The sequence below is a fragment of the Chelmon rostratus genome, chromosome 14, assembly GCF_017976325.1.
Source record: "Chelmon rostratus isolate fCheRos1 chromosome 14, fCheRos1.pri, whole genome shotgun sequence".
In the NCBI taxonomy this organism is placed as follows: Eukaryota; Metazoa; Chordata; class Actinopteri; order Chaetodontiformes; family Chaetodontidae; genus Chelmon; species Chelmon rostratus.
In genome coordinates, this window is record NC_055671.1 from 26331673 (window position 1) to 26341797 (window position 10125).

The 10125-nt window shown below is 44.2% G+C and overlaps 2 protein-coding genes across 2 annotated transcripts in view; one reads left to right on the forward strand and one right to left on the reverse strand.

The window, feature by feature from the left end:
• Positions 1–1254, reverse strand: part of apbb3 (amyloid beta (A4) precursor protein-binding, family B, member 3) — a 10427-nt gene extending 9173 nt beyond the window's left edge. Inside the window, exon 1 of the mRNA XM_041952876.1 lies at positions 1128–1254. Coding sequence (XP_041808810.1) covers positions 1128–1176 — 49 coding nt within the window. The 5' untranslated portion in view covers positions 1177–1254. The remainder of the gene's footprint in view (positions 1–1127) is intronic.
• Positions 1255–2984: 1730 nt separating this feature from the next.
• On the forward strand, positions 2985–6290 carry sra1 (steroid receptor RNA activator 1). Its single transcript, XM_041952632.1, has 6 exons — positions 2985–3199; positions 4000–4101; positions 4345–4431; positions 4516–4676; positions 5085–5193; positions 5290–6290. The coding sequence occupies exons 1-6, from the start codon at positions 3175–3177 to the stop codon at positions 5649–5651; spliced, it is 846 nt and encodes a 281-aa protein (XP_041808566.1). The 5' UTR covers positions 2985–3174; the 3' UTR covers positions 5652–6290.
• Positions 6291–10125: the final 3835 nt, after the last annotated feature.

The window sequence follows — 10125 nt, forward strand, 5'->3', positions numbered from 1 at the left end:
AGTCCTGTGAAACGCTCACACATGTGTACCAGTACACAGACCACTGCTGTACCAGTACACAGACCACTGCCGCACCAGTACATAAACCACTGCCGTACCAGTACAGAAACCACTGCCGCACCAGTACATAAACCACTGCCGTACCAGTACATAAACCACTGCTGCACCAGTACACAGACCACTGCCGTACCAGTACACAGACCACTGCCGCACCAGTACAGAAACCACTGCCGCACCAGTACACAGACCACTGCCGCACCAGTACATAAACCACTGCCGTACCAGTACACAGACCACTGCCGTACCAGTACAGAAACCACTGCCGCACCAGTACACAGACCACTGCCGCACCAGTACATAAACCACTGCCGTACCAGTACACAGACCACTGCCGTACCAGTACAGAAACCACTGCCGCACCAGTACACAGACCACTGCCGCACCAGTACATAAACCACTGCTGTACCAGTACACAGACCACTGCCGTACCAGTACAGAAACCAGCCCCTTAGCCGGCTCATCTTTATGTAGCAAAATGTTTGAAGATAATTGAGCCTGAGAGACAACACGGTTTTAAAACCTGCTTTAAGAATAGTTCTTTTCACTGATTGGCTGCAGGAAGTTATTACCTCATTTTCTGTGACAATATTTAGGTTTAGTCTGGACTTTACACCAGAGTATCAGCTTTAGCATCAGACTAGCTAGTTTCAACCTAGCCTTTCATGCTGCGCTTTTAGCCTAGCTTAAAAAGAACTCACGTATAGCAGGTGCAGCACAGGTGTCAGGTGACAGGTAACGGCACAGACCAGGTCACAAGGGGGTCGTAGCAGGTAAATATTCTGCTCCAATCATATTGTTCCATTTTCATGTTTGTGTCTGCAGACAAAGAGTGACTGCAGGTCTGCAGGAAGGTCCTCATAAACCTGTGAGATTACAAGGACCTGTGTGTGTGTGTGTGTGTGTGTGTGTGTGAGTGTGTGTGTGTGTGAGTGTGTGTGTGTGTGTTTGTGTGTGTGTGAGTGTGTGTGTGTATGTTTGTGTGTGTGTGTGTGTGTGTGTGAATGTGTGTGTGTGTGTGTGTGTGTGAATGTGTGTGTGTGTGTGTGTGTGAGTTGTGTGTTTCTCACCGTCGTAGTTGACTATGAGGATTGCCAACATGTAATCCTTGCCCATCATGGCTCCGCCCTCCAACGTGTGTGGTCCAATCAGCTGATTGCCTTCTAACACACACACACACACAGACACACACACACACACACACAGGCCCAGATGACAGATGTTAAAGCCTCCTCCTGCCTGTCTCTCTCTCTCTCTCTCTCTGTCCGTCCAGTCTGTCTGTCTCGGTGTCTCTTGTCCCTCCGTCCGTCCCTCTCTCAGACGACACCATCGGTCTTCTTCTTCCTCTTTATTTTATTTCCGTCCCGGCGTTTTCTCTCTCTCTCTCTCTCCTCTCATTCGTCCCTCCACTCTCTCGCTCGTCCTCTCTCTCTCCTCTCTGCCTGATGAAGGATGCTGTTTTCCTCCTCCTCCTCACCCTCCCATCTCTCTCTCCTCTCTCTCCTCCCCCATGCTGATGTCATCACTCCCCTCCCTCTCTGACTCTCTGCCTCACTCGACCTTCACTGTAAAAAATGATATTAAAGTACATTTCCAGAACAACTAAACATTATAGATGTATGAATGTTCCCTTAGCCCCTTTGGGACTGTTTATTAGTCCTCGCTTGTCTGCAGTGGTCGACTAAACCTGAACTAGGGTTTAATAAAAACCAGTGATAAATATTTGAATCTAATTTTATAATTGACTCTCTGCACTTTTTTTTTCTTTCTTTTCTTCTTCAATAATAAACAAAGCATTTCATCATCGTGTTTCACCTGATGCTCTCCAGAGGTCAGATTACCACTGCATGACGTCATACTAGGTGTGACAATGTGGCCACGTGTCCCGGAAATGTTTTGCCAGTGATGCCCAAGGACATTACAGGAAGTCTGACCAGTAGTCCTGCAAAATAAAAGCCTAAACTTTATTGTTCCTATATTTTAACTTCTGTACTGTTTTCTCTCTTTGTGTCTTAGATTCTCATTTTTACTTGCATGATTTTCTTTTAATACATGTTGTTTAAACAATGTTGGAGGCAGCCTGAACAGGAATTTCATTGCCAATGACTGCTTCACTGTAATTATCCTGCATATGACAAATGAAGGACTTGAACTGCTGCTCGTCCTACAAGACAATGATTCACTAAATAAAGAAATAATACATGAGAAATGACAAAAACTTCAGTCCTAATTAATTTTACAACATTTAAAATGATGAATTCTTAAATAATTTGTTACATTATCAAATTTCACTCAAACTCTTAAAATTGTTTTCACTCATCTTGATTTTACTACCTCATATCAAAATATGAAAGCTTTGATAGAGGGCTGAGGAATAAACAACAAAATTCATATATATTTTGAGAGATATTTCAATACGATAAGAGTCACCATCCTACATTGAATGGTGTTTTTTTAACTGAAAAAAAAGCTGTTGATTTTTGCTGGGGTCTGCTGGGGTGTGTTACCTTACATCAGGAGAATATGATTTAGAGGCCTGTAGCACCACAATCCTTCATCTGTAGCTGTGTGCATTTTACTTTTGTCCAAAAAATGTAGCTCCTGAGATTTGGATGTTGCAGTTGGCCCATTGCATCTTTAATGATATTTAGATTGATTGTTATTCATATTCAAGAACAATATATATAATAAATGTTAATATTGACAAATATTGAGCTACAAGCATGATGTCAAAGAATTACAAATGTTTAAAAACAATAATAAGAAGAAATATAGTGTAAATATATATAACATAGATAGTAAATAGATATAATAATAGATATGAAACAAGAACATATAGCACATATGAACATCAAGATAAAATAAATTGTGCGCAGAGGTCTTATTTTGACGTTCTGACCGGAAGTTGTTGTGTTTCGTGCTGCGAACTTCACACGGACGTAGCTCAGTTACTGGAACTATAATCGAAGGAGTTTTGTATCTGGACAAAACGATTTCAGTTTAAACGAGCGTTTCTTAAAACCCTAAGTGTTGTTCTGAGTCTTCCGGTTAGCTTAGCTGTTAGCTTAGCTGCCTGAAGAAGAAGACGCTGTTTTTATTTGATACGGGGGGTCCAACATGGCGGACATGTACATTAAACCAGGTAAGAGTCACTGAGCTGCTGCTTCACCGAAGCTCATTCAAAACTCAGACAAGTTAATGTTTCCTGAAGCATGTACGAAAGCAGTACTGACTTTATAACAGTTAATAAGACATTTGAAATAAACTGGATATTGTTTTCAGTTCGGCATTGAAATGATTGACCAGATTGTTCCGGTCAGAACAGAAGGTTTATTAGAGGTCCTGTTGTTTCCGGTTCACTCAACGATAAACATCAGAAGTGAGCTGAACTGAACCAGGCCGAAACCGTGTCGAGCCATCCTGTCCTGATCAGAAACAGGTCCAATATTCAGAGTTTGGTTGGACTCGTTTCACATTAAATGATCGTTTCTGCTTCCAGCAGTGCTGCAATGTAACTAAGTACATTTACTCAGGGTCTGTTCAAGTACACAGTCGAGGTACTTGTACTTGCTTGACTGTTTTCTTTTCATGCCTCTCTCTCTTTTCCTCTTCTACATGTGTCTGAATAAAAAGCTTAATGGACATAAAGACATGTCTCATCAGGACAGCCATCAGGTTTTAATGCAGGACTTTAGCTTGTGGTGGAGTATTTTCACTGTGTTGTATTAGTACTTTTACTTCAGCGATAGGTCTGAGTACTTGTTCCACTTGTGCATCGCAGCTTTGGTCTCCAGTCTCCGTTCAGCTCTGACAGTTTGTGTCTGATTAAATGTGCCTTGACAATACGAGCTGATCAATAACTCAAATCAATCCGCTGGACTTTGGCTGAAATGTCAAACTGCTCCTCTTTAAGGAAACTTGTCTCTTGCCTGTGTTGCCCAGGTAACCAGGAGCGGGGATGGAACGACCCCCCTCAGTTTTCGTACGGCCTTCAGATGGCCCGCGGACCACAGAGGAACCTCCTGAACCAGAGAGCAGCTCCAGGTCAGAAAACACCGACGTTTGGTCAAACCAAAGGTTCCAGGAACTGTAGAACCAGAGGAACCAGACCAGGAGCTCGGGGTCCCGTATCACAGTTCTGTTAATGGTCCGATCTGACTGACGATGGGCTGAAACAAACGTCGACATGTTGAGGGATGCTTTGTGTTGACTGGATTTGTGTGTGTGGTGAAGCTTCAGGGGGAAGTGGACACTGACTGACTCTTCATGTCTCTGATTGGTCCTTAGGTGCAGGAGCCTCCCCCATGACTCCTCCCTCTTCTAGTCCCCTGGCTCCACCTCCAAATGGTGTAGCTCCACCCCCTCTACACCCAGGTAAGAAGCCAAGAAGAAGGTTTTCATCAGGACGTGATGCAGAAACAAACCTCATGTCATGAACTCCTCCTCTCTCCCTCGCAGCTCATCCTCCTCCTGCCAGTGTGGCCGCGCCTCCTCCCCCTCTGGGACCAATGAGAAGTCAGAGAGAGGCCAACAGCAGCCGATCGGAGAGTGAGCCTGACATCGAGGGCGTGGTGTTGGTGTTGAACCAGGCGCTCGCTGCCTGCAGACAGACTGTTAAAGTGAGTGTTGACCTTTCAGACCTCCACAGCAGCAGGGGGCGCTACACAGATTACCGAGGCCTCTGAAAGGTGGAATTATGTCGTTTGGACAAAATCATTAAACAGATGATAATAATGAAAAACAGGTGATGTGCAAAACATTCCTGAAAACTGAAAAAGAGACGTGAAGCTTCTACAGTCGTGAGACGAAGAATAATAACTGCTGGAGACAGGAAGTCACAGACAAGCAACAGAAAAAAGTAAACACAGTTTCCTCTTCAGTTCCAAACGCAGCAGCTTCAAGTTCAGTTCAGACTCTGGAAACTGTTTGTAAGACACAGACGAAGATGATGAAGAAGAGCAACTTCATCTTACAGCAAATGAACCTTTACTCGCATTGACTCTGTGACCTTTGACCTCTGTGTGCAGGATCAGGTGTGTAATGATGTGGCGAAAAGGCTCCGCCTCCTGGAGGACAGCTGGAGGTCGGGCAGATTGAGCCTACCTGTCAGGAGACGTATGGACACCCTGTCTCTGGGTAACCTGTCTCACTACAGACCTACCTGTCTGTCTACCTGAACACCTGTTTGTCTGAATACTCACCTGTCTGTCTGTCCTCCTGTCTGTCTCTCAGAGTTACAGTCAGGTCGATGGGACTCAGCTGATGAGATCCATCGCTCCCTGATGGTTGATCATGTGACTGAAGTCAGTCAGTGGATGGTTGGTGTCAAACGACTCATCGCAGAGACCCGAAAACTGAGTCCAGAACTCTTAGAACCACTTCACAAACCTGCAGGACCAGTTGAGGACTCTGCAGAACCAGGCCAGGGCCCCACAGAACCAGTCCAGGAGCCAAAAGGACCAGTGGAGGACTCTGCAGGACCAGTCCAGGGCCCCACAGAACCAGTCCAGGGCCCCACAGAACCAGTCCAGGAGCCAACAGGACCAGTGGAGGACTCTGCAGAAGCAGTGCAGGACCCAGTCTCCCAGTCGTGATCTGTTCCTGCAGGAATTGTCAGATTTCCTTCTATTCTCAAAAAACTTTGACTCTTCAAACCAAAATCAGGATATGGATCTGATAATCCTTCCCATCAGATTCACACTTCAGCAGGGGGTCAAAGGTCAGTCCCAGGAGGTGGGGGTGTTGTTGCAGTGGGTTGTTTATGTACATTGAAGCAGGGTTGGACACATTTGTCTGGTCTCCGTAATCTAGATCAGGGTTTTTCAAGTGTCAAGTTGATGTGTGCAGTTGGGGGGGGGGGGCGTTAAAGGGGAGGCGAGGATAGTCAGGTCAGGTTACCTTGATTTTGTCTGAGGGGGGGCAACAGTGTCAGACTTTGAAAACCCCTGCTTTAGACTCTGGACCCTGTAGACCTGGACTCCTGGATTCTCTGAACTCCAAAGGCTAGTCTCTGGACTCGACTCAGCAACATCATAGTAATCACCCAGAAGAACCTAGCACCCCGCCCCGCCCCCTGAACGTGACCCGTTCCTGACTCTGCCTGTAACAGTCTAAGGTCATGTGACAGTTCCACCAATCACAGCAGAGCTCTGCATTGACCTCGGTTGAAGGAAGTGATGACGTCATTGTCGCCATGAATCTGATGTGGGAATAAATCTCTTTCTCTTCTTTCACAACATCTCTGATTCTTGTATTTTATGAAGCAGAATCATCAGGAACAAACCCTGAAACGTCTTCTTCAGCTAAATAAACTGTTTAAAAACCTCTCAGATCAGCTGAAAAAGCATCGTCACAGAGCTGGAAACAGGCTGTTTGTCTGAGATACGAGGTTCTCACAGGACAAACGTGATGATCTTATAGAATATGAAGCATCGCTGCAGATTAAACAGCCAACAGGATATAAAGTAGTTCAAACATCCACATTAATGCAGCAGGAATATTAATCCACAAACATCAGAGATGATGAGAAACACTGACAGGAACATTTACTGAAGAAAGGAGTATTATTACAGTGTGTGTTAGTACTTGTACTGAAGGAAAAGATGCGAGTACTTCCTCCAGCACAGTCTCTCTGTGTGTGAGAGAGAATGAGTGAGCAGCGCCCCCCGCTGGCCTCACAGCTCACTACAGAACAGCCTGAGATAAGAACAGTTTCCAGCCGAGAGGGACGGAAAGACATGGAGGTGAATTAATTTCTCTGGTTTTTGTGAAACATTTCAGTCCTTCAGAGGTGTTTCTATAGATGGATGTTTGAGTTACTGGAACCATCAACACGGTCGCTGAGAAAAGATCCTGTTCAGTCAACAGTTCAGTTCCATCCAGTGTCAGTGAAGTGGAACTGAGATTCAGGTCTTCTCTCAGTTTAATGAGACTGATTCAGCTGAAGAAGAGGAAGACACAGTTTGTGGAGCACAAATTTAATTCAGTTTGTTAGTTTGATGATGTGGATATGATTCATTCAGTCGTGTTCAAAACCAAAAGAACAAAAGGGAACAGCAGCGACAACATCATCAGCTCGTAGCTGAGCCGTTTTTCTGCTGCTAACAGATCAAATACTTTAATTATTACAATTAATATCAATCAATAGAACAAGTATCAGCACGTGAGCAGGACTGAGCTTCACACAGTTCAGTAAAAGATGATCCTCTTTGTTTTAAACCTGGACCTTGGACTCTGATCTCTGATCTCAGAGCGGAGCTTAGCAGTCTGTAACTCCACCGTGTGTTTATGCTGCACCTACAGGTAAGTCCAGGTGGAGGAAGTCTTACAGAGCTGACTGAAGCTGAGGAACTTGCTCGAGTTGCTTCATCATCCACATGGTCATGGTCACATGACCTCCTCTCATGTAGCTGTTGAGTGAGGTGGGGGACGGGGTCAGTGGTCTGTGATGCGGAGGTAACCGTGTCACATCTGTCATGTTGTGATGAGGGAACCAATCAGTAACCACCATATGCCATTACACATGTTCACTACCAGCCCAGTGTTCCCAGTGCACCCAGTGTTTCCAGTGCTGCTGCTTTGGGCAGGTGTTGCAGGAAGTTAACACACCAACACAACTCATGCACATGCTCAGCAAACGTTTGCTCACCTCAAAGTGCTCAGAAAATAATGGAAATACATCCAAGCAACGGGCAAACTCCACCTGCTGATGGAGATCATGTGACATGGTTGACAGCTCCGGAAAGTCATGAATGTCAACATGACGATGTTTGTTCATGGTTTGCCTGTAATGAAGACTTTGGCCTGTAGGGGGTGCTGGCAGCAAATGAAACAGCTCCATGACTCCTTCGAGAAACAGACTGAACTTTGTTTTTAATGTTCCAGTTGAGGTGATTCCAGATCAGAGGCTTTCGATGCAGCTTCCTGTAGAGCTCAGTCTGAACTCTGCTGACCAATCGGTTCTGCTTCACTCCTCCTCTCCCTCCCTGGAGAGAGGAGAGAGGAGGAGGCTCGAAAAGAGGAAACCAAGCAGAAAAGATGAGTGACAGGAAGACAGAGAGAAAAACAGAAAGAAAGAGGCTCGTCCCCGTGGAGATAAACAAACCTAAAAATAGACAGAAAGAAAGCAGAGAAGAGTCGTCCGTCCCTCCGGCCACAGGGTATAAAATAAAAAATCACACCTGAGAAAAATAAAACCATGAACAACACGAGCTGTGTCTCAACCAGACAACTGCAACTGTAAATGATGCTGAGGAATTATGGAATGAAACTGGAAGAAGTCAGACAGTTCCCACCGAGCAGCTCAGTCCATCACCGGGCGTACCATTGTTAGTTAATTATCATTCAAGTTAATTATTTGAACAATTTTGTTTACATGTTGATACAGTCACATGTTCATACAGTCACATGTTCATACAATCACATGTTGATTCAGTCACATGTTGATTCAGTTACATGTTGATACAGTCACATGTTCATACAGTCACATGTTGATTCAGTCACATGTTGATTCAGTCACAGTGTTACATGTTGATCCAGTCACATGTTCATACAGTCACATGTTCATACAATCACATGTTGATTCAGTCACATGTTGATTCAGTTACATGTTGATACAGTCACATGTTCATACAGTCACATGTTGATTCAGTCACATGTTGATTCAGTCACAGTGTTACATGTTGATCCAGTCACATGTTCATACAGTCACATGTTCATACAATCACATGTTGATTCAGTCACATGTTGATTCAGTTACATGTTGATACAGTCACATGTTCATACAGTCACATGTTGATTCAGTCACATGTTGATTCAGTCACAGTGTTACATGTTGATCCAGTCACATGTTGATTCAGTCACATGTTGATACAGTTACATGTTGATTCAGTCACATGTTGATTCAGTCACAGGTTGATACAGTTACATGTTGATTCAGTTACATGTTGATACAGTTACATGTTGATACAGTCACATGTTGATTCAGTTACATGTTGATTCAGTCACATGTTGATTCAGTCACATGTTGATTCAGTCACATGTTGATACAGTCACATGTTGATTCAGTCACATGTTGATTCAGTTACATGTTGATACAGTCACATGTTGATTCAGTCACATGTTGATACAGTTACATGTTGATACAGTCACAGTGTTACATGTTGATTCAGTTACATGTTGATTCAGTCACATGTTGATTCAGTCACATGTTGATTCAGTTACATGTTGATACAGTCACATGTTGATTCAGTCACATGTTGATTCAGTCACATGTTGATACAGTTACATGTTGATACAGTCACAGTGTTACATGTTGATACAGTCACATGTTGATTCAGTCACATGTTGATTCAGTCACATGTTGACTCAGTCACAGGTTGATCCAGTCACATGTTGATTCAGTCACATGTTGATTCAGTCACAGGTTGATACAGTCACATGTTGATACAGTCACATGTTGATACAGTCACATGTTGATTCAGTCACATGTTGATACAGTCACATGTTGATTCAGTCACATGTTGATACAGTCACATGTTGATACAGTCACATGTTGATTCAGTCACATGTTGATTCAGTCACATGTTGATTCAGTCACAGGTTGATCCAGTCACATGTTGATTCAGTCACATGTTGATTCAGTCACATGTTGATACAGTCACATGTTGATTCAGTCACAGTGATACATGGAGTCTGTGTCGTCTCATCTTTGTCTTCTCTTGTTGTGGAACAAAGGTTGCTGACGAACAGATTTTGACGGAATGGACACTAGTGCGGAAATCGGTTGTTTTTGTTGTTTCGGCACATCACTCCTTCACTTCCTCATTTGTTGCTGAAGTCCAGTCATCCATTTTCCAGGTCTTGATCGCTGTGGCAGCAGGCTAACCAAACTAGCCGATGCTTCCGTCTTCCATACCACGTCCTCCAGCTCTTCCTGGAGGATCCCAAGGCATTCCCAGGCCAGATGGGAAATATAATCCCTCCAGTCTGCTCTCTAAGTTGTACATCCCTGGAATACCTTCACAGGTAGATGTGCATTAGGTGTCTGGATCAGATGCCCAAACCTCC